We start from the raw sequence: 25,129 nt of genomic DNA on the forward strand, positions 1-25,129 counted from the left end.
ACCAGGGAACTGAGGTGGGAGGGTCAAGAGTTCTAGGCTGCCCTGGGTTATATTATGAGGTCTAAAACCTGAGGAGAGAAGGAGGAAAAGGATTGAGTGAAGAAAAAAGAAAAAGAAAAATGTATCTAATTCACACTAAACTTCTAAAACTGCATTCTGATCTTTACGAAAAACATAAATTCCTCTTTTGAATCATAATCCTATGTTTCTATGAATAAACATGGTAATCTCATGCTATTAAAAGTCAAAAGCTATGGAGACGCATTATTAAGAAAATGTTCCAAGACTTTTATCATGAATGGGTGTTGGATCTTGTCAAATGCTTTTTCCGCATCTAACGAGATGACCATGTGGTTTTTGTCTTTGAGTTTGTTTATATACTGGATTACGTTGATGGATTTCCGTATATTGAACCATCCCTGCATCCCTGGGATGAAACCTACTTGGTCAGGATGGATGATTGTTTTGATGTGTTCTTGGATTCGGTTAGCAAGAACTTTATTGAGTATTTTTGCATCAATATTCATAAGGGAAATTGGTCTGAAGTTCTCTATCTTTGTTGGGTCTTTATGTGGTTTAGGTATCAGAGTAATTGTGGCTTCATAGAATGAGTTGGGTAAAGTACCTTCTGATTCTATTTTGTGGAATAGTTTGTGAAGAACTGGGATTAGTTCTTCTTTGAAGGTCTGACAGAACTCTGCACTAAACCCATCTGGTCCTGGGCTTTTTTTAGTTGGGAGACTATTAATGACTGCTTCTATTTCTTTGGGGGATATAGGGCTGTTTAGATCATTAACCTGATCTTGATTCAACTTTGGTACCTGGTATCTGTCTAGGAACTTCTCCATTTCATCCAGGTTCTCCAGTTTTGTTGAGTATAGCCTTTGGTAGAAGGATCTGATGGTGTTTTGGATTTCTTCAGGATCTGTTGTTATGTCTCCCTTTTCATTTCTGATTTTGTTAATCAGGATGCTTTCCCTGTGCCCTCTAGTGAGTCTGGCTAAGGGTTTCTCTATCTTGTTGATTTTCCTCAAAGAACCAGCTCCTCGTTTGGTTGATTCTTTGAATAGTTCTTCTTGTTTCCACTTGGTTGATTTCGTCCCTGAGTTTGATTATTTCCTGTCATCTGGTATAACGACAGACAAGTCGACCAATGGAATAGAATTGAAGACCCAGAAATGAACCCACACACCTATGGTCACTTGATCTTTGACAAAGGGAGCAAAAACCATCCAGTGGAAAAAAGACAGCATTTTCAACAAATGGTGCTGGCACAACTGGTGGTTATCATGCAGAAGAATGAGGATTGATCCATTCCTATCTCCTTGTACTAAGGTCAAATCTAAGTGGATCAAAGACCTCCACAAAAGACCAGAGACACTGAAACTTATAGAGGAGAAAGTAGGGAAAAGTCTAGAAGATATGGGTACAGGGGAAAAATTCCTGAATAGAACAGCAATGGCTTGTGCTGAAAGATCGAGAATCGACAAATGGGACCTCATAAAATTGCAAAGCTTCTGCAAGGCAAAAGACACCGTCAATAAGACAAAAAGGCCACCAACAGATTGGGAAAGGATCTTTACCTATCCTAAATCAGATAGGGGACTAATATCCAATATATATAAAGAACTCAAGAAGGTGGACTCCAAAAAATCAAATAACCCCATTAAAAAATGGGGCTCAGAGCTAAACAAAGAATTCTCACCTGAGGAATACTGAATGGCTGAGAAGCACCTGAAAAAATGTTCAACATCCTTAATCATCAGGGAAATGCAAATCAAAACAACCCTGAGATTCCACCTCACACCAGTCAGAATGGCTAAGATCAAAAATTCAGGTGACAGCAGATGCTGGCGAGGATGTGGAGAAAGAGGAACACTTCTCCACTGTTGGTGGGATTGCAAGCTTGTACAACCACTCTGGAAATCAGTCTGGTGGTTCCTCAGAAAATCGGACATAGTACTACCGGAGGATCCAGCAATACCTCTCCTGGGCATATATCCAGAAGATGTTCTAACCGGTAAGAAGGACACATGCTCCACTATGTTCATAGCAGCCTTATTTATAATAGCCAGAAGCTGGAAAGAACCCAGATGCCCCTCAACAGAGGAATGGATACAGAAAATGTGGTACATTTACACAATGGAGTACTACTCAGCTATTAAAAAGAATGAATTTATGAAATTCCTAGGCAAATGGATGGACCTGGAGGGCATCATCCTGAGTGAGGTAACCCAATTACAAAGGAACTCACACAATATGTACTCACTGATAAGTGGATATTAGCCCAGAAACTTAGAATACCCAAGATATAAGATACAATTTGCTAAACGCATGAAACTCAAGAAGAATGAAGACCAAAGTGTGGACACTTTGCTCCTTCTTAGAATTGGGAATAAAACACCCATGGAAGGAGTTACAGAGACAAAGTTTGGAGCTGAGACGAAAGGATGGACCATCTAGAGACTGCCATACCCAGGGATCCATCCAATAATCCAGTTACCCCCCCCCTGCCCCCCGAGCTCGTGTCTCTAGCTGCATATGAATCAGATAATGGCCTAGTCGGCCATCAGTGGAAAGAAACTTTATATGCCTCAGTACAGGGGAACGACAGGGCCAAGAAGTGGGAGTGAGTGGGTGGGGGAGCAGGTGGGGGACTTTTGGGATAGCATTGGAAATGTAAATGAAATAAATACCTAATTTAAAAAATAAGGATTTAAAAAAAAAAGAAAATGTTTCTTCCATTTTATAAGACTAGATCTTTTGCTGAACCTCAGCCAGAGTCAATAATATACCTTGAAGTCACCTAAGATTTAAGAGTGAACCAAGATGTAGCGGTGCATGTCTTTAATCTTAGCACTTGGGAGGCAGAGGAAGACAAGTCTCTATGGATTTGAGGCCTCTCTGGTCTATACAGTGAATTCTAAGAAATCCAGGACTACATAGGGAAATCCTGTCTCAAAACAAAACAAAACACTTAAAACTGTTATTCTACTCTGTGGTGGTTTGGACAGGTATGGCCTCCATAGATTCCTATGTTTAAATGCTTGGCCCATTGGGATTGGCACAATTAAGATGTATGGCCTTGTTGGAGTAGGTGTGGGAATGGACTTTGTGATCTATGCTCAAGCTACACCCTGTGTGGTATACAGTCTCCTTCTGCTATCTGTAGATAAAGATCTATAATTCTTAGCTCCTTCTCCACCACTATATCTGCCTGGACGGTGTCATGTCTGCCACCATGACGATAATGGACTAAACCTCTGATACTGTAAGCCAGCCCCAGCTAAATGTTTTCCTTTATAAGAGTTGACTTGGTCATGGTGTCTCTTCACAGTCATGGAAACCCTCATTAAGACATACCATGTACTCAACATGTTGGTTTTCTGCCTTTAAGAAAATGATTTAACATTCAACTTTATTTGCTTGAATTTCTCATATAATCGACTTTTATAATGCATATACTGCATATAAGCTAATGCATAGTTGTAATCTTAAATTGTGCACTCTTCCATGCCCTTGATTCAAAACAATGTGTGCATGCTCTAATAATCACTTGCTGAAAGCAGCAAATATAGAAGTTGAAAGCAATCTTTTGTTTTATTTTAGTTTTTTGTTTTTGTTGTTTTGGAGGGTGAGTAGTTGTTGTTGTTTCTGAGACAGGGTTTCTTGGTATAACAGCCCTGGCTGTATAGGAACTCATTAGGTAGATCAGGCTGGCCTTAAACTCAGACATCTGCCTGCCTCTGACTTCTGAGAACTAGGATTAAAGGCATGTGCCACCACCACACCCAACTTGAAAGCAATCTTGTAAAATGAATAACCACCATAAATGCTGAACTCAACATTGGGGTATTACCTGATAAACAATGATGTCTGTAGTGCTGTTTGTTTGTTATCTGGGTCAGTTGGAGTCAATCAGTCTATACTTAAGCCCTTGTAAAACCCTGTTAAAGATTTCAGTAAAGCATCCCTCATTCCTTCCCCATGAGATACCTTCTGTGATGTTCAATGAAGACAGAACAAAACCCTTTGTTAGGGACAGGCACACAGCTAGGGACAGCACACACAGACACAGACAGATTCACAAGACAAACTTCAGGCAGTCACAGATTCAGACTCATGCAACAGACAAAGGGTGGAAGACATAGAGAACATGTCTATGTAGAGAATCTAAATCTGGCCTTGATTTTGGTTAAATGACACCAAAGGGAAGTGCTTCTATTTATTTCCTTAATGTATTAACAATGTAATATTGGTGACTTATAGTTTATGACTTATGTGTTCAAATCAACTACAAAAAGCCTATATACAAAACCTGTTTAGAAAAATGGCCATTTGAAATTCTAAAATGTTTCAGTTTTTAAAGTATCCAAATAAATAATATTTTCGCAAATAGGGCTTTTTTTTGTTGTTGGAGTAATGTGAAAGATACATAATGTGTCAATCTCTTTAACACAAAGAGATTCTGAGGAAGTATGAAATCAGGAAGTTACTAATCGATGACCAACAGTAACATACTAATGAACAATTGTCTGCTATGACGTTACCTGATCAATGATAGAATTTAGTTTGGTAAGTAACAGAAATCCTCGTCCATGGACAAGGTACTGTCCAAGAGTTGCCATGTGTGTCTCCTCTTCTTCTTCTTCCCTGGCTTCCGCCCTCTGGACCACTGCATTGCAAAGCTGGTTGACATCAATCAGAAACTCACGTGCCAATGAGTTGCTGTCCGTGCTCATGACAGAGCTATAAAATGAACAGGATATGAGAATTTTTTTTAAAAAATAAATGTACATTTACCTTTTAATATATGTGATTTCTGTAGACTTACTTAAAACTGCTATATTTCAGTTCCTAGCTCTCTACTATTCTCAGGAATAGCTCTGACCTTATTAGGTAATTCCTACGACAGTGCTAGTACCAGGTTTGAAACACCTAAACACAGTAGGCAGACATAAATGACACTGCGTGGGAGAAGACACTAGTGAGCAGTGGTAGTTCAGGGAGGGTCTGACTTTCTCTCTTACATAATAAACCATTACTTAGGAAAGGGTTCTTGCTTTACATGTTTAAAACAGATAAATTGATCTTTTAAAAATTTAAACTGGAGGTTGCAGAAATGGCTTAGTGGTTAAGAACTCTTGCTGTTCCTGCAGAGGACCTAGATTCAGTCCTAGAATCCATATGGCAACTTACAACTGCCTTGTAACTCCAGTTCCAGGGGATTCTAGGTCTCCTTCTGGCATTTGCCACCACACCCAACTTGAATATACACACACACGCACACACGCACACGCGCACGTGTGTGTGTGCATGTGTGTGTATGCAAAAAAGATACTCATGCACATAAAATGAAAATAAATAAATACTAAGCTATAGGATAAATAATATATACAACACACAGTTTTCCTCTTGATACAATGCCGTCACTGGCCTACCCTCCAAAAACCACTTAGTCAGTGCTGGAAATGGTGGTTCCTGTCAGGTGAGTGAGAACTGCAGAAATTCAGCTGCTGAGCTTTTGCCACTTTTAGCCAAATAAAAGGCAATATGGCATTTAAGATTAAGGAAAACAGCAAGGTAAAACATACAGGGATGAATATAGAGGGAAAATGTATAAACGTTCAGAAAACAAAATCACAAATGTAATATTCAAAGAATTTCAGAATAGCTTTATCTATGGTCAGAAGTAATTTGGAAGGCTGGAGAAGGCTTAGCACTTAAGAATAGTTGCTGCACATGGAGGGACCCATGGCTCTAGCCGTGTATGTGGCAGAGGATGGCCTTGTTGGACATCAGTGGGAAGAGCGGCCCTTGGTCCTGTGGGGGTTCAATGCCCCGGTGTAGGGGGATGTCAGGGCAGGAAGGCGGGACTGGGTGGGTGGGTGGGGGAGCACCTTCATAGAGGCAGGGGGAGGATAGACAGGATAGGGAGTTTCCAGAGGGGTGACCTGGAAAGGGGAAAATATTTGAAATGTAAATAAAGAAAATATCTAATAAAAGACAAAACAGAATAGTTGCTGCTCTTGCAGAGAACCTAAGTTTAGTTCCCAGAACCCACATGACAGCTGACAACCTTCTGTAACTGCAGTTCCTAGGGGTCTGACACCCTCTTCTGGCCTCTGCAGGCAGCAGGCATGCACATGGTGCACACACATAAATACAAGAAAAACATTCATACATGTAACAGCTTTTTTTCACATTAGCTCTCTTGCTCTTTTTTTTTTAATCTGACAAAATTTTAGTTATTGCATGTAACACAATATTTTAACTACACATATATCTACTTACACACACTCTGGACTGGTTAAATCAAGTTAATTAGTGAGTTTAATTATGCTACACTTATGAGAACACTGAAGCCCATGGCTTTACACTTTAAAAGAATATAATATATCATCACTGACTATAATTACTATGCTGGGCAACAAATTACCACTATCTACAAAATGCCAAAGTTCTTAAACTCTATGCACTATTCTTACAAAAGTTCCATCCTAATCACATGAACACAAATATAACACAATACTAATATGGCACTAAAGGTATTTCTATTTCTATGTTGTACATTGTGTACATTACTTCCCAGTTAAACGTTCGATATACTTGAATATTTTCCATCCATTCTGAGAATCAACTGAAAAGACAGCCATATATGTTCCTTAAACTTTTCCAATATTTCACATACTCAGAAAAGTATACAGAAACATAATGTGAGGAGCACAAATACAAAGGATACACATAAACTACACACAAGCATTTTTTTAAAAAAATCTATAACATGAGATTGTAGCCAACATGCAGAATTGAGTTAAGTTTGTGAATATTCGTATGTGTGTGCACAGGAACCACGATTACATCACAGGAAACCTACACCCACACCACCTGATACTTATCATTACCATCCATGTTTTATAGTGTATACATGTTTACAGCTATAGAAATATTTACTACATAAAACTTTTATATAGAAAGTGTGTCTTAGGTATTTATAAGCACTTTTCCTTTTAATATTATTTTCTTTCCTTTAAACCAGTGCTTCTCAACCTTTAATAACAGCTCCTAACTATGAAATGATTTTCGTTGCTACTTCATAACTATCATTTTGCTACTGTTATGAATCATAAATATAAATATCTGATATGCAGGCTATGTGATATGCAGCTCCTAGAAAGGGGCATTCAACCCCAAAGGGCTTATGACTCATAGACTGACAGCCGCTGCTTTGAATCACCTAGCAGTATGTGCTATACTAAATCACAGCGATCTGTATATACACTTTCCTAGGAAGAATCTGTCGACTTATTATGTTACTCACCAGTCTTTCAACACTTCTGTAACATTCAGCTTGTATGTAATTTTGGTTCATGAACTAGATAAAATTGTCTCAGCATAAGGCTTCACCTATAAGAAGAAGATACAAATACATTAGTGGCAATAATAATCAAATAATGTTAATAAAGTTCTGACAAAAAAATCAGTAGCCTGTTTTTGTATGTGATACAGGTAACAGTCAATTAATTATTTGTAATCCCAAAACCACAGAAATCCTAGCCAGCTGAGGACCTCTGAGAACCACCTCACAGGTAGCTCTGCCTATCCACTCACCTGCTGACCCCTAATAACCTGCCACCTGGGAAAGGGGCAGAGCCCCACACCTTATACAGGAAGCTACCCAACGGGCAACCCCAGCCCCGACCACCCAAGCTGAGAATGGGGCAAAGCTACATATCTAGCAGAGATAGCACCAACTCCTAAATTAGTGCATCTCTCAACTGGAATCAGAGAAGCTTGTAGGAGACAGTAATTTAACACAGGGACCCATAACTGGTCAATATGCAAAGAATATGAGATTGTGGCTTGTTCAGCCACAAATGGGACATCTGTATCACACCCTTCCTCCCAAGACTCAGGGATGTAGGAAGGAGATAGAACGATTGTAAGAACCAGAAGCACAGATGCCTATAGTACAACAGCGTTTTCCACAATACAACAGGAAAGTTTCACAGAGAAACTGACAGTGGCTGTGACTGAATGCTCAAGACCTACACAAGATCAATCCACACAAAACCCCAGGATGAAGAGGGGAGGTGGTCAGGAAGCTTCTCCCCTGAAGAGTTACAGGCAACTGACGACTGCTAGGAAGCTCAGTCACTTTTCCTCAGGGATACAGCACCTAAGAGGCTTCCTAGGCTCCAGCAGATGGCTCCACACCTATGTCTACTGGCAACATGAAGTGGACTCTGGGATTTTAAAAAAGAGAGAAAAGCGGGGCATGTGAAAACTGAACATAGGGAATAGCAGTGGTGCAGGTAAGGGAGGAGTTGGAAAGGAGGGAATAGGGTGTGGGACTGATCAAAACAATATATGCAAACATGAAATTCTTAATTAAAAAATGTAAAATAAAGAATAAACGCCTAGCTCTAAGAACTGAGTCTTCAAGAAAGAAATCCTGGAATATAGAGCTATAAACTTCATCACAGCACTCTTCCTTTTCCAACTCCTACTTCCAGATAAGACACAAATTAACCACAAAGGAGAATGAGACAAGTATCAGTCTTCTAAACAGGGAAATCGAGGGAATGGTAGACTATCACCCATATATAGCTCAGTGTTCCTACAGACAGCCAATTTATTACTCTCCTAGCAGGGCGAATGGTATTTGAAGATATAGGAGAACTCAAAATACCAAAACCAAATAATGATAAATTCCCACCAAAATTCATATTCTTAAATTCCTTGTTTTCTTTGAATTCTTGAAATGAAACTCAAGGTTTTCTGTGTATAATACAATGAAAGCTCCTTCAGAATGTAAGGGAAATTTTGTGCTTCAGAGTGATAAGATGCTTTGGTTTATCTATCTGTATAGTTTAGCTCTAGTTTTACCTAGAAGACATGAGAAAATGTTTCTTCATTAGCTACGGGCTTTATTTTTAATAACAAGGATTATAAAATAAATGTGATTTTCAACTATTTCAAAATACTTAAAATCCAAAGACCTGCCTTGAGTATCTTGGCACACAGTCTTGATCACACATTATTATAAGCTCTGGGAAATTAAGCAGACAGGAAATGGAACAAGAAGCCATGCAAGAGTACACAGATCTTTGTGAGAATTAGGGAGTAGGTGCAGGCCACACCACAACACTGCAGCAATAACTCAGTCAACATCCCACAGAAATCTAGATACAGTACAGCTGTAGCTGTACCTGCCATCAAAGTGGGCAGGGTGAGCTATATTATCTGGAATAAATTCTTCTTAGAGAACTGAGGCACATTACTGCTCACCTTTCCTGTGTGTAAATATCTACCAATATTTTAAGATCATCTCTAGAATTTTGTGGGAATAATGTCAAGTTCACTAAAATCTATGGAATCTGCATTCTCTTAAATTTTCAAACACTGAACTTCCACAGCTTCTTACAAGTTTTCATGTTTATTACAATTCCTCAAAGATTACCAGTTTAGCCAAAACATTAACAAATCTGCATGGAATCTGACCCTGAGGTGTGAATTCATCTAGACTAGCCAGGTCCTAGATCTCCTCTCTTGCCTTGGGCTTCAATTTTCTTTTATGTTTCTTATTTTTATCTTCATTAGTCGGCCTACAGATCATTCTCTCCTAGTCAGAGAAAACGAAGAATGGAAGCTGAGAACTTTTTCTTATTCTTTGAATTTAATTACAGGGTCAGTTTGTTAACAATTTGTTTATTTGTAGAATGTGTTTTTGAGTCTTGTGTATGAATATTATATGGTTTCATATCCTTCTTCCTTCTGCACATGCTATTTTAAAATCAGTCTATTTGCCTCATTTATTTTCCTATCTCTTTGTCCTTCATATATTTACAGTTGTTCCATTAAAAACACTATGACTGCTATATGATTACTTTTGTTTCCAGAGTCTATATCCATGGCACCTTATTTATATTTTCTTTAAACCTTACAAACTTATTTTTTATTTTAATTTTATTATTATTGTATATGAACATATGCTTTTGTTATTTTTCTATTGTTGCTAAGAGACACTATGACCAAGGCAACTTACAGACAAGTTTCTTGGGGCTTACAGTTTCAAAGGGTGAGCCCATGGCCATCATGACTAGGAGTATGGCAGTAGGCAGGCAGGCATGGTCCAGGAACAGAATCTAGCAGCTTACATCTGCTCCACAGGCAGGAGGCAGAGAGAGTGCTAACTAGGAATGGTATGGTCTTCTCCAACTTCAAAGCTCACCTCCCTACTCTGACCCCCCAGTGACATATCTCCTCTCTCAAGTCCAGACCTCTTCTTTCCAAACAGTTTCATCAATCAAGAACCAAGTATTCAAACATGAGCCTATGGCAATTGTTCTCATTCAAACCACGTATGCACACATCCCATGGCATATATGTAGAAGTCAGAGGACAATTGTGTAGAGTCAGTTCTCTTTCTACCTTTACAAGCATTCTAAGGATTGAATTCAGGTCATGAGGCTCATGTGGCAAATGCTTCTACCTGCTAAGTCATTTCTCATGTGCCTGAACCCCATACCTCAATTTGCTGTAATCCAGCTGTGGTGGCTAATCTTGGCAATTTTATTGAACTGTGAGACCAGTACCGCTGAGTATATCTGAGGCGTTTTCCAGAGAGAATTGGATCTGGAGGGTTCTGACCCAATCACTGGTTCAATCCACTGATACATCAAGGTTCAATGACAATCAGGAGGTAAAAAAATTGTAGAAGGCAGAGCTAGCTGGAGGAGGTGGGTTGCTGAAGATATGCCCCTAAAGTGGGTATCTTGGCACTGACCCCTTCCTGTTACCTCTGCTTCCTAGTTACTACAAAGTAAATAGCCTTTCTCTAATATGATCCTACTGGCACGATTTTCTGCCTTACCTCAGGAACAAAAGCAATGAAACCAGATAACCATCAAGTGAGACATAAGACACCACAAACACAAATAAATCTTTCTCCTTTAAATTATTTCTCTCACTTGTCAGTGACAAGAACTAATTTAACACACCAGCCTGGTTCCATGTTCTTCCTGTTTATAATGACAGAACATCTAGTTGGTACTGGATTAAGAATACGAAACACTAACACTGGGTCAGCAAAATGGCTCAGTAGGTAAAGGTGCTTGCCACCACACTTGATGACCTAAGTTTGATTCCAGGAACTCACAAGGTGGAAGGAAGGAACTGACTCCAGCAAGTTGTCCTCTGACTTGGATGCACGTGTCATGGGATACACATCGCCAACATATACAAATAAATAAATGTAATTTTAAAAAAGCATGTAAAAAGGAATGTAAAACACACATGCACAAAAATCTGTCTCTACCACAAAAAGCTCGTGATACAGTGACAAAGGAAAGCCAGGATTGAGGATCCTTTAAACTGTTAAGGGCACCTGACCCAAATTCGAGTCCAGAAAGCTTTCTGAAAGAGGTGATCTTTAAGCTAAAGGAGCTTTAAGTAGAAGACGGACAAAAGTGAGGGAAAAAAGTATTTCAGACAGGAAGCAGTTCCAGCTAAGTCACTGAGGACATTATACTAAGTATGATATTGTAATTATAATTGTATTATTATAATTAGAATACAGGGAAAAGGAGGATGGAGTAGAAGGTGAAAATCAGAAGACTTTTGACATTATACCAAGAACTTAATCTACTAGCTAGTGGGTCTCAGAGTCACCCATACACTTTCCAATGTTACACCTTCAAAGACTTCAATCCCCTAAGCTGAAGATGGCCCAACAGAAACCCATTTAACAAGCTTCCTAAGAGATTCTGGTGAACAGGCCTAATAGAAAGCCCAGGACTAACTAAATATAGAATAACACAGTAAATGTTGGACAGATAGATCACTCTTGTATCAAAGTAGAAGCAAGAGTTCAGGAAAAAAAATAGCGTAATGTAAACCAATTTGAAGACTGCTGTACTATTTCAAGTAAAAGGTGAGACCTTTTCTCCTAAGCAATAGTAGAAGTGTACAATTATAATAAATGTCTATTAAGGGTTACAGAGCATAATTTTGATGATAGATTAGATTGGGAAGAGAGAAAGGGAGTGAAGGGAGTCAGAAAAACTCTCTCAGCGGCTGCCTGAACTGCTGGTGTTGCCACCTGGGCATCAAAGAGCAGAAGAGCTAAGACATATGTGCAGAATGGCTGCCAGGGCCAAAACACACGTGGTAAGTGAGGTATGACTCTATCCATTAGGCCAGTGATGAATTTCTTTGCAGTAACTACTAAGACTAAATTCATTATGCTGTATATTTCAATCCCAAAACTTCTTAAAATAACCTTGTCAACTCTACTCACAGTTTCCAGCACAGGGTAAAATAAGGAAATAGTATAAATACAGATCACTTTTTTTTTTTTTGAGAAAACAAGACTAGGAAAGAAGAAAATATAGGGGGATGCTACAAAGAGAGGCCACAGGCCAAGAAAGGTTTTTGTCATATTTAAAAATAAAGGATCTCATTTTTGTTTGAAAACTTTTGGGAAACCAGTCATATTTTTAGGTTCTAAGGAAGTAACGCCTGTGGTACAGCTAGATATCTTTAACTGGCTCTGCCTGGCCCTTCTCCCAGGCAGTTCAGTCATAGTAAGAGTATTTACACATGAGAAAAACCAAAATGTTATACAAAGTTTAAATTTTGTTTAATCATTGTCTATGTGAATAAATAATAGAGGTGGGGACATGTGTGGATTCAGGGAACAACTTTTTGAGGCTGTTTCTCTCCTTCCACCTTCACATGGCTTCTGGAGATTGAACACAAAGCCAAGGGCATGTTCCCACTAAAACATACCACAGGCCCATATCAGGGTCTTGCTTATTTGTTCCCCCACCCCAAAGAGCCCATTTATTGACATACCAATGTATCCACAAGGGGAAAACCATCAAAGATGGGAACAAGAGAAGGAATGAGTGAGAGCCAAAAGTCAGAGAAAATAGGTGATAATTGGGTTAAGAGTACAGGTAAAGAGGCCAGGCTCAGGGCAGAGAGCAAGAAGCATCACACCACTGTCTGATGCCACAGGAAAGAGATTAGAAGGTGTAGATATGGCAAACTTATCAGGTAGTAGCCAAGAATCAAGGCAGTTCAAGAATGATAGCCTCAACTGTTTCATTCAAGTCATAGACAGGACTCTCTGCTGAACAAATTTATTATTGGTGTGAAATTTATTATTTCCATGCATATATATATATGCATGGAAATGGAAGTCAGAGGTCAATATCAGGTATGCATGCTTGTGGAAGTCAGAGGTCAATATCAGGTATCTTAATCTTGCTCTCTGCCTTATTTTTAGACAGGGTCCTCCCCACTTCCCCCTCCTCTCCCTTCCTTACCTCTTTCCCCTATTTCCCGCTTTCTCCCCTTCTCTCCTTTTCTTCTCTCTTTCCCTCATACCTGTCTCTGAATGTACAACTCACCAACTGGCCAGACTCACTGGCCATCCTCCTAGCTCAAACCCCTCACTCCAGTGCTGGATTAAAGAATGCATTGCTATGTCCACTTTTTTATGTAGAAACCAGGAATTTGTTTTGTTTTGTTTTGTTTTTTCAAGACAGGGTTTCTCTGTGTAGCCCTGGCTGTCCTGGAACTCACTCTGTAGACCAGGCTGGCCTCAAACTCAGAAATCCGCCTGCCTCTGCCTCCCGAGTGCTGGGATTAAAGGTGTGTACCCACTGCCCAGCTTAGGACCGGTTATCTTAACACAGGTCCTCAAGCTTGCATATCAAAAATGTTATACACTGAGCCATCCCCCCAGCCCAAATGTCTCTTTAAAAATAATTCAGTTAAAGCATATCAATTAAATTGAATCATACAAGCAACAGGGCATCTGTTGATATATGAGCTGCGATGTAACTTTCTGACAAATGCTTGATGTGCTAACAGCCATCAGATTTCCAACCAAAGATGTCAAAACAGAAAGCACATTACATTTATATACTTTTAATAATATAGGCAGTTTTAAAATTTTTACTTTATAATGATAATTTATCTATTTCTCTGTCTATATCTCCTTTGTCACATACTGCCACTGTCAAGATCTTCTACTCAAGCACATGGGACCATGCAACCATAGATTGAACAGTCTGAATCTGTAAGCCAAAACCTTTCGTCCTTTAGATTTTTCTCTTGGATATTTTGGTCACAGCTCTGCAAGATTAACACAGAAAACTGATACCAGTGAGGTGGAGTTTTTGTTGTGTCTAAGCGCAAGCATGTGGTTCTTAAGCCTTTGGCAGTGATTTATGAGAACTGGAAATTTGGGAGCTGTAGGTTAGGAACTATCTAGAACAGTATAAGCAAAGCTTAATGAGTCATTCTGGTGGGAAGCACAGAGTAACAAGAATGGGTCAGTGAAGGCCAAGCTCATGAGGTTTCAAATAAGAATGAGGACTCTATGAAGAATTAGACTAGAGGCAGTTCATGTTACATTCTGGCAAACAATTTATCTACAGTTTGTGTATCTAAGATTAGCGAAGGCTGAGCTTAAAAGCTGGGTGTACAAATTCTTATCTCATGTTTTTCGTGTTATTGCATGAATTTCAGGGAGACTTCTCATACCCATGTCTTTCAGAAGGGTAGCTATCAAGCAATTTAGTCAGGGCAGGTCTAGACCTACATATAGCTAGGCTGTTTCAGCCCTACGCATCACAAGTTTCCTGCTACCCTAACTTTCAATTTCTTTATTCTCTCTCTTCTCTCTCTCTCTTTCTCTTTTCTCTCTCTTCTCTCTCTCTTTTATAGAAAAAAAAAATGTGTCAACTTGTTATTACTTCTCTTATGTTTTGTTTTTCTTTTAAACAAACAAGTGTGTGACCTGAGAGGATACTACTCCTCATAGAAAGAATTTACATCTTAACATGAGGTGTCACTAGAATGTCAGCACTGCAGAGCTTTGTAAAAGTAGGCTGTGACTTGGGAGGCAGAGGCAGGCGGATTTCTGAGTTCAAGGCCAGCCTGGTCTACAAAGTGAGTTCCAGAACAGCCAGGGCTACACAGAGAAACCCTGTCTCAGAAAAAAAAAAAAAAAAAAAAAAAAAAGTTGGCTGTGACCTAGATGGTCAACATTACAAATGTGGAGCTATGCCAATCCTCAAGAAGTGAAAGGGGAAAGAAATGGTGGTGCTGCTTCCACATTTATTCTGTATTATGCATTTAAATTAAGTCAAACTAGAAAACGTGTTTAATGAAATACTTTTAAGTTATGTGGAACAGTGTGGGCTGTTAAAAAAAAAAAAAACACTTAGCTAAATATATTTAGAATGATTTTGTGTAGAGGGCAGAAATCTAAGAAAGCAACGGTCCCTAAATTTTCTTTCCTTCTATATTTCAGGGAGTCAGCAGCAATAATTTGGGGTGAGCTCATTTTTCTTCCCAAGAGATCCCTTGTTTCTTATATAGGCAAGCTTTTAGGAAGAGTTATTTGTGAGACAGGGATATTAAAATTAAATGAGACATTCCATTCACAACACAAATACTTGGCAGACTGAAGATTAGTAATTATTAGCTATTATTATCATCATTGAATCTGGCCCCTTCTTCTCTAGCTTTATTTCTAAGCACTCCTGGGCCCTCATCTCCTACCTCTGGTCTGTTTTCTATCTAACCTAAATCTTACAACTGCTTTTAAAAAAAAGTCACTCAGGTTCCTTGAAATTACAAACCACATTCTAATTCATGGGATATGTGACCCCAATACCTTTCTTAGAGCATGCAATATCCTCCACCATTTTATCATTCCAATCTCTATACAACTAACACACAGGACCACTTCCTCTACAGTTCTTCCCCAAAGGTTACACGTCCTCCACTCTAGTTCACTGCTTTATCATGTTGCTCTTGCCATGGAAATCACTAGTAATTCCTTTTCTAAATGCCTTTATAGTATCATTCATCACACTGTATCATATACTTGTATTCTTTCTTTACAAACTAAATTATACTTTCTTAAGAAGGGACCCTAGAGGCCAGTGGTTAGGAATACTGGTTGCTCTTCCAGAGGACCTGGGTTCAAATCCCAGTACCTACACAGTACCTTACAACCATCTGTTAACTCCAGTTCCAAAGGATTTGACATCTTCTTCTGGTTTCTTCGAGCACTGCATACATGTTGTACACAGATATACATGCAGGCAAAACTTAAATTAAATTAAAGATTTTTTAAAATCCAGATCTTATTTTTAAAAACTATCATCAATGCTATAAACAGTAAGAAGTCAATAAATACCAACTCAATGTTAACTTTGATAGAAAGCACCTAAATATGCAAATACTTTTAAAAAACTTTCCCAAGCTAAGGCTCTAATATGAACTTAGAAAAGACTTTTTCTGTTCCACAGTTAGCTGTGAAGTACTAAGAAATGTGCTACACAAACTCTTAAAGTTCTTAGTAAAGTTTACTATCTTTAAACAAACCTTAGGAATAAAAGTTGATATTGTCAGCAGCTGAGTGGAGCCTCTAGGAGGATAGTCATTCTAGGCTCCTGTCTGTAAGCATAACAGAGTATCATTAATAGTGCCAGGGAGCCGGGCGTGGTGGCACACGCCTTTAATCCCAGCACTCGGGAGGCAGAGGCAGGCGGATTTCTGAGTTCGAGGCCAGCCTGGTCTACAAAGTGAGTTCCAGGACAGCCAGGGCTATACAGAGAAACCCTGTCTCGAAAACCGCCTCCCAAAAAAGAAAAAAAAATAGTGCCAGGGATTAGTTCTTTTTGCCCATGGATTGGGTCTCAAGTTGGGCCAGTCACTGGTTGGCCATCCCCTCAGTCTCTGCTCCATCATTGTCCTTGCAGTTTTCATAGGCAAGACAAATTTTGGGTTGAAGGTTTTGTGAATGGGTTGGTGTCCTTGTCTCTCCACTAGGAGTCCTACCTGACTACAGGAGGAGGTCACATCAGGCTCCATAGCCCCCACTGCTAGGAGTTTCAGCTAGAGTCATTCCCATAGACATCTTATAACTTTCCTCGTCTCATCCCCCATTCCAGATATCTGGCCACCCAGTAGCTAACCAAAACAGGAGCACAGACCCAAAACCAAACAGATGGAATTCAGGGAGTCTTGTGGAAGAGTTGGGGGAGAAGGATTGAGGGTCCCAGCGTGAACAGGAACTCTACAGAAAGACCAACAGAGTCAACAAACCTGGTCATTTGGGGACTCCCAGAGACTGAATCAATAACAAAAGAGCATATGTGGGCTGGACCTAGGCTCCTCACACACATACACGTGCCACATATGTGCAGCTTGGTCTTCATGTGGGTCCCCCAACAACTGGATGTCTTTGACTCTGTTGCCTGTAGATCCTGTTCCCCTGACTGGGCTACCTAGATGACCTCAGTGAAAGAGGATATGACCAGTCCTGCAGTGACGTGATGTGCCAGGGTTGGTTGGGACCCAGGAAGGGCTCTCCTTCTCAGAGGAGAAGCAGAAGGGGCATGGTGGGAGGAGGTGGAAGGGGGGTTGTGATTGGGATGCAAAGTTAACAAATAAATTAATTAATGGAAAAAGTTGATATATCATTTATGTTATATTAAAGATTATAATTCAAAGACTACAGGCTTTTTTAAAAGTTCTTAAACTTCTATTATAGGCATAGCTCTTCATACTTGTTGAAGAAACATTAAAAAGTCATTTGAAGATTAACCAGATATCCATAGAGGACTATAACTCATTTCAAACAAGTCTCCCTCTCCCTCTCCCTCTCCCTCTCCTCCCTCTCCCTCTCCCTCTCCCTCTCCCTCTCCCTCTCCCTCTCCCTCTCCCTCTCCCTCTCCCTCTCCCTCTCCCTCTCCCTCTCCCTCTCCTCCTCCCTCTCCCTCTCCTCCTCCCTCTCCTCCTCCCTCTCCTCCTCCCTCTCCCTCTCCCTCTCCCTCCCTCTCCCTCTCCCTCTCCCTCTCCCTCTCCCTCTCCCTCTCCCTCTCCCTCTCCCTCTCCCTCTCCCTCTCCCATGCATCCTCAGCATGAAGCCATCTACCATGATGACATCTGCCATGACAGGATGTAGATTGAACCCTTAGCACAGCCAATGTCAGCACCATGCCAACCTGGGCTTCAGCTTCCCAAACTTGTGAGGTATGAACCTCCTCCTTTAATAAAAGATGCATTTTTTTCATTAAAAAAAAAAACAAAAAACAAAAACAAAAAAAAAAAAAAAGTCATTTGAACACCGGGTGTGGTGGCGCTCGCCTTTAGTCCTTTAGTCCCAGCACTCGGGAGGCAGAGGCAGGCAAATTTCTGAGTTCGAGGCCAGCCTGGTCTACAGAGTGAATTCCAGGACAGCCAGGGACAACCAGAAACCCTGTCTCGAAAACAAACAAACAAACAAAAAAAAAAAAAAAAAACCCAACCAAACAAAAAAAAAAGTCATTTGAAGCCTAAACCTAATATAAGTGAAAATAATAATTTCTATAACAAATTCATAGTGATCAAGTTTTATGTTTTTCTGACATATGCAAAAGATTCTACCTTGTAAGTCAGTTAGGAGGCTCAAATCTACAGTCAGTCTTAGCCACACGGAACCATGATGAGATTAAAGACAACCTAGACTACACCTTGGAAGTTTAAACAGCGCTAGTTTCCTCTTATTCTTCCATGTCTACATAGACAATACAACTAGCTACCCCTTAAAAGAAAACATAAATTTAGTTGATACAGTCAAATATAGAAAAATATGTTTCTTGTTATATTTTACTCCAAGAAAGCTAAGAGTAGAGTCAAATCAAGATGCAGTTGTTGAATCAACTGCTCTCTAACCATCCATGAAGAGGACTAGTTAGGGGTCCTAAGTCTAACTAGTTAGGGGTCTGGGAGAACTGAAGCAAAAAAGGAATATTTTCTGAGAAAAGAAAGACTTTTCAAATGTAACCCACACTCATCATCACAATAAGGTTCTATCCCTATGTTAGGAATGTGGAGCAGAGACTGAAGGAAAGGCCATCCAGAGACTGCCCCACCTGGGGATCCATCCCATATACAGTCACCAAACCCAGACACTGTTGTCAATGCCAACAAGAGCTTGCTGACAGGAGCCTGATATAGCTGTCTCCTGAGAGGCTCTGCCAGTGCCTGACCAATACAGAGGTGGATGCTCTCAGCCAACCATTGGACTGAGCACAGGGTCCCCAATGGAGGAGCTAGAAAAAGGACCCAAGGAGCTGAAGGGGTTTGCAGTCCCATAGGAGGAACAACAATATAAACCAACCAGTACCCCCAGAGCTACCAGGGACTAAACCACCAACCAAAGAGTACACATGGAGGAACCCATGGCTCCAGCCGCATATGTAGCATATGTGGCCTTGTCGGTCATCAATGGGAGGAGAGGCCGTTGGTCCTGTAAAGGCTTGATGCTCCAGTGTAGGGAAAGGCCAGGACCAGGAAGCAGGAGTGGGTGGGTTGGTGAGCAGGGGGAGGGGGGAAGGGATAGGGGAATTTTGGAGGGGAAACCAAGAAAGGGGATAACATTTGAAATGGAAATAAGGAAAATATCCAATAAAACACACACACAAAGAATATGGACAGGTAAGCTCAGCATGGTGGCACACGTGTGCAATTCTAGCACTTAAGTTAAAACATGAAATATGCCTCAAGTGAATTCTAGGCTAGCCAGGGCTAGTAAGACACCTTCTATAATAATAACAAAAACAAAAACAAGAATAACAAGAAAAATAATAAAGTAGACATATAAAGAAAAATAAAAATATCCATGAATCACATACTAGAAGCCAATTGCTACGTGTTCCTATGGTACTCAGACATATTTTGGCTACAGAATAACATTCCTAAAACACACAAAAATGTTCAGGGTATTAGTAATACAGTGTATGAAATGTCAGACTAAAAATAAAAGATATTTTTGAACTTTTGTTTTTCCTCAAATATTTATGAACCCCACTCTCACTTTCTAACTGTTGGCTTGATGTTGGTTTGTCAATTTGTTTTGAAACAGGGTCTAACTAATCAGCCTAGGTCACTCCAAACTTAGGATTCTCCTGATCTAGCCTCCTGAGCCCCAGAACTAGGTCTGTGTTATTAATCCCAGCCTGTCCCCTGTTATTCTTATATTCAGAAAAATTAAAACTAGATCATTTCTAAATGTCTCTTTGGACTGTGAACTTTCCCGACAGTATACTAATTAAAAAAGAAATGTAACAAGCATGAAGATCCATTTACATTGTTTCCTTCGTGTGAGTAAAACCAGATTACACTGCCAAAACAACATTGCTAGTATTTTATTAAAAAAAAAAAAAAATGAGGAGTGGGGCTGGAAAGCTGGATTGGGTAGTTAAGAGCACTTGCGGCTCTTGCAAAGGACCCAGTTTCTGCACATATATCAGGAGGCTTACAGCAGCTTTTCACTCCAGCTCCAGGGGATCTAACGCCTATTCTGATCTTGTGGGCACCATCACATATGTGTTGTACTTACACTGACTCAGGTTCACATACATACAAACAATAATAACAATGAACCAGTGAGATGGTCCAGTGGGTAAAAGTGCTTGCTACCAAACCTGACAACTTGAATTCACTTCCCAGAACCTACATAGAAGGAGAGAACAGACTCCTGAAAGTTGTTCTCTAACCTCCATGACTCGTGCCTACAGACAGACACACAGACATGCTTTCTCTCAGACACACATAAATCATAATGTAAAATATAATGAATAGAGAAGACTATGCCAGTAACTTGAAACAAATGACTTTAAAAATAGTCTTCGAAACATTTAAATAAAGTTAACAGGAGAAAATGCAAGAATAATTATCAGCATTATTGTTTTGGGAACACCATTAAAAGGGAATACAAAAACCAACAAAGCATTTTAATCTTTAAGAAATCTCAGCTAGGCAGTGGTGGCGCACACCTTTGATCCCAGCACTTGGGAGGCAGAGGCAGGCAGATTTCTGAGTTCGAGGCCAGCCAGGAACAGAGTGAGTTCCAGGACAGCCAGGGCTACACAGAGAAACCCTGTCTTGAAAAACCGAAAAAAAAAAAAAAAAAAAAAAAGAAAAGAAAGAAAGAAAGAAAGAAAAAAAGAAAAAGAAATTCCAAGGCAAGAGTGAGGATACAGCTCAGTGTCAGAGCCCTTGTTTGGCACTCAAGATCCTGGGTGCAACACATGTGTGTGCAGGCGTGCACAGACACACACACATATGTTTAAGGCATCAGTCTGGGCTGTGAAAATAGCTTAATCAGCAAAGTGCTTCCTTTGCAAGCATCCAAGGACCTCAGTTTGACCTTCAGAGCCCATGTTTAGAAAGAAAAAGAAAGAAAGAAAGAAAGAAAGAGAGAAGAGAAGAGAAGAGAAGAGAAGAGAAGAGAAGAGAAGAGAAGAGAAGAGAAGAGAAGAGAAGAGAAGAGAAGAGATCAGTACTGGGGAGGTGAAGACAAGTGGACCCTGGGGCTCAATGGGCAAACTGCCTGGCCTAATCGGATAGTTCCAGGGCCATTGAGAAATTTAAATAACAGATACACCTCACCTGAAGAAAGTCCGCTGGCCTAAACACACATACACACACAGTCAAAATGCAGTCAAAAGCAAATATAGAAAGCAGTGTAATGAGGGAGCTGATGGACATGCATAGCTGCCCTACAAGTTACACCTGGACAGCCTCCTTGCAATGGCCACACTGTATTTCCCACTTCAATGGATGAATACCAAGAGTTACAATAATGAGTGCATTTTATGAACTGATAAATATGTTTGCTGCCCTTTTAAAGAGGTCACATTATTATGATTTTAAAAAAGGAAGAAACTGTTCTTACCACTGTCTTAATTTTACACTCACCCAAACTCAATGTATTTAATAGCTCTGCTGCTCCAATACAATGAATGTAATTATGACTACTGTTCTTCTACGGAGTGAAGATAACTATAGAACCAGTAAAAACTGCAGCAAGTCACAGGTGACCAGATCAATGTTAAAGAATATTCTTACTGCTTTTGAAAAGTCGTAATACATTAAAAACATACAGATTTAATTCTGTTTGTGGTATATAAATGTGGATGACTATATTTAATCATAAGACAACTCCAATGTACAAAACACAGCTAACTTTTAAAAGAGGTACATATAAAGAAAAGCCCCAGAAAATATCAAGCATCCCAACAATCTTTTGGATAGCTCATAGCTAAAAAACAGTACATGAAAATGCAAGTAGAGTTAATCCACACTAGATAGAAACTGAATACTTCCAACCACTGTAGGGTTTGGCTTTTAATTAGTAAGCTTGTCTTATTTATTTAAAGCACATCTCCCAGGAGCTAGAGTGATGGCTCACAAGTTAAGAGCGCTTGTTGGTCTTGCAAACCCAAGTTTGGTTCCCAGCACACATACATATTTAAATCTTTTTTTTTTTAAATCTTCCAAGCCAGGTGCAGTGAATCTCAGAACAGAAAAAGATAAGCAAGTAGGATTGTGAGTATGAGTGAGGGGAGCCTAGGCTACAAAGCAAAACCCTATCTCAAAAAAGCCCAAAACAACAGAACATATTTTCCTCTTTCTTCTGCCTTTGTAATGACAATCAACACTTTCTGACTTGACATCTCCCAGTTCCCTCTTAGTTTTTAATCCCTCAACTCTATTAGCTTCTTCATCGCTTGCATTTAAAACAGAGGAAGTATCCCATTGACACCTCCTCCTTCAAGATTACTCAAACATGTCTATAAGGAAGCACACTTCATCTCTGCTCTGTGCACTGCAACCTGGCTTTTGCTCACAGTCCTCTATAGAAACTACTCAGGCCAAGAGCAACAATAACTAATTGCCAAATTCATTCCAACAAGCACGTTCTAGCACTTATCTGATCAGACCTCTCTGTAAAGTACAAAGCATATGAAAAACAATAATTGTTCTGTTCTTAACCCTCTCTTCTGACTTATGGAATCACATACATACTCATACACATACTTCTATTTATATTTTGTGGGTTTCCTCTTCTGATCACTGTCTATTGTCCTTGGCTAGATTCTTCTCTGTCAGCTCCTCGTGTTGATGAGGCTCTGGATTCTACCCTCCTCGTTTCACTCTCTGTGTGTGTACTATCCTTTTATGAACTCACACTTCTGAGCTTTCAACTATCACCTACATGTTTAATGACTTCCTAAATGTCATACAAAGATGAGTCCAGACTTTCTTATATAAGAGGTAGCCAGAAAGTCTCAGGACAGTACCATGACACTAATAAGACTCAGTGCACTCCACTCATTCTCAGTATCTACCCCTTTCCAATGTAATGCCTCTGCTTACCTTCACTGTGGTGCCCAGCCTAGTCCTGGCTTATGTCTAAGAGTAACTACTAATGACACCCTTTGTTCTCAAAATACCATCTATTTCACCAACAAACTGTACAACTGCCCCACGTACTCACGCACCCCTCTGAGGTTCTGCACCCTATTAAGTAAGTCCTCCTAAAACTTTTTGTTGTTTTACTTATGAATGAATGAATATAAATATATATATATATACTCATACATACATACATACATATTTATATATACTTTTTGTTGTTTTACTTATGAATGAATATAAATATATATATACTCATACATGCATACATATGTATATATACTTTTTGTTGTTTTAGTTATGGATATATATATACATATATACTCATATATACATATATGTATATATACTCATATATATGTGTGTGTGTGTGTGTATGTGTGTGTATGTGTGTGTGTGCATGTGTGTGCAGATATACATGTGTGCATGACCTCAGAAACATCATCCATCTTTTTTGAGACAGGGTATATCACTGTCCTAGAATTCACCAGTTAGGTTAAACAATGACAACTAGCAAGGGGTCTTGTCTCTGCCTCCCCAGAGCTGCAATTTTAAGTGCATACTACTAGGGCTACCATTTTTACAGGGCTTCTGGGGATCAAAATTAGGGTCTCACACATATGAGGCAGACACTTTACTGAGTTGACTCCTCAGCTCCCTCCCCATGTACTTTACTCCTTCCTGAGCCCTATCTTTGTTGCTATGAAGCTAGAATACCTTCACCTCTTCTTCTCAGTGACATCACGACATCACCAAGTCCTCAGTCTGGGAAAAGTCAGTATTCACAGGGCTTCCCAAACCATAGTGCTTCATGTTACCTACTTCAGGGTTGCATTTATAGCTGTCACCTACTGGCCAAATTTTTAGTAGGACATTACCATTTATTATCAACATCATATGTTCTCCACAAGAGCTGATCTTCTGGGGCTCGTTTAATAGCTGGTCATGAGGACCTTCAGGCTACCCAGACTCAGGTACTCTTGGTTGAAGTTCAGGAAGGCTACTGACGAGAACTAGCATTACTATTATTGCGATTAGCACTATTAAGACTGGCTTCCCAGGAACAGCAGCTATATTTTAATTCTTATTACTTAAAATTACCCATCTGGAATGTTAAATGTAGAATTTTCATGTGAACCCCCTTTTCCACCTCTAGTGTTCCATTACTACCATAAATCTTATGCATAAATCCTTTTTCACTAAGATTCTTCACCTTCTCTACTCTCTGCATGTATCAGCCTCAAGTTGGCTTGGCTCTTCCTCCTAACTGAGTAGGAGTTCTGTGTGTCATTGCTTTGAACAATGGCCCCACTGGCCTCCTCCATTCCTTGGTGTCACACCGTCCTTCTTGCCAGGTTCTTCATTACACTCTTCTTTCCTATTCTCATCCAGGTTCAGTTGACCACACTTGCTTTTTCACCTAACCAAAGCAGATCATGGAGAAAGCTACTTCACCATTCTGGTAACCTCTGTATATTTGTGATTTCAAATCCTGGAAGAATATTTATCAGGACTCAGTAATTAGGTCACTAGCCTTTGTTTAAATTCCTTCATCTCCACACAAGAACTCTTTTCTGGACTCAATTAGCCACAAAAACAAGAAATGCCAATACACTAGGCGTAAAGTGCTTCCCCAAGCATACTCCAACTCACATTTTTCTGTCTCAGCAGATAACCTTGCTTTATAGAGAAGAGAAGCACCCTGGATGCTCAGCTCTACCTCAACCCACTCCCTTATTTCCTTCTCTTTTACAAACAGGAAGATGCATTGCTACTCTTCTGAGTAATCCTTTTTACCCTTGCTCCTTTCTTTCATACTATTTTCATCTTCCCTTTCTTTCATCTTATTTTC

At 39.7% G+C, this 25,129-nt stretch overlaps 1 protein-coding gene across 3 annotated transcripts in view; it reads right to left on the reverse strand.

The window, feature by feature from the left end:
* The window catches only part of Lyst (lysosomal trafficking regulator), a 175,270-nt gene that overhangs the window by 144,907 nt on the left and 5,234 nt on the right, over window positions 1-25,129 (reverse strand). For all 3 annotated transcript variants that reach the window (XM_029468643.2, XM_029468642.2, XM_021180035.3), the window contains exons 2-3: window positions 7,322-7,407; window positions 4,551-4,749 (exon numbers count right to left, since the gene is read on the reverse strand). In XM_029468643.2, the coding sequence (XP_029324503.1) occupies window positions 4,551-4,742 (192 nt within the window). In that variant the 5' untranslated portion in view covers window positions 4,743-4,749; window positions 7,322-7,407. The remainder of the gene's footprint in view (window positions 1-4,550; window positions 4,750-7,321; window positions 7,408-25,129) is intronic.

The sequence above is a fragment of the Mus caroli genome, unplaced genomic scaffold (genome assembly GCF_978045245.1).
Source record: "Mus caroli unplaced genomic scaffold, Mus_caroli_1 scaffold_15, whole genome shotgun sequence".
NCBI lineage: Eukaryota > Metazoa > Chordata > Mammalia > Rodentia > Muridae > Mus > Mus caroli.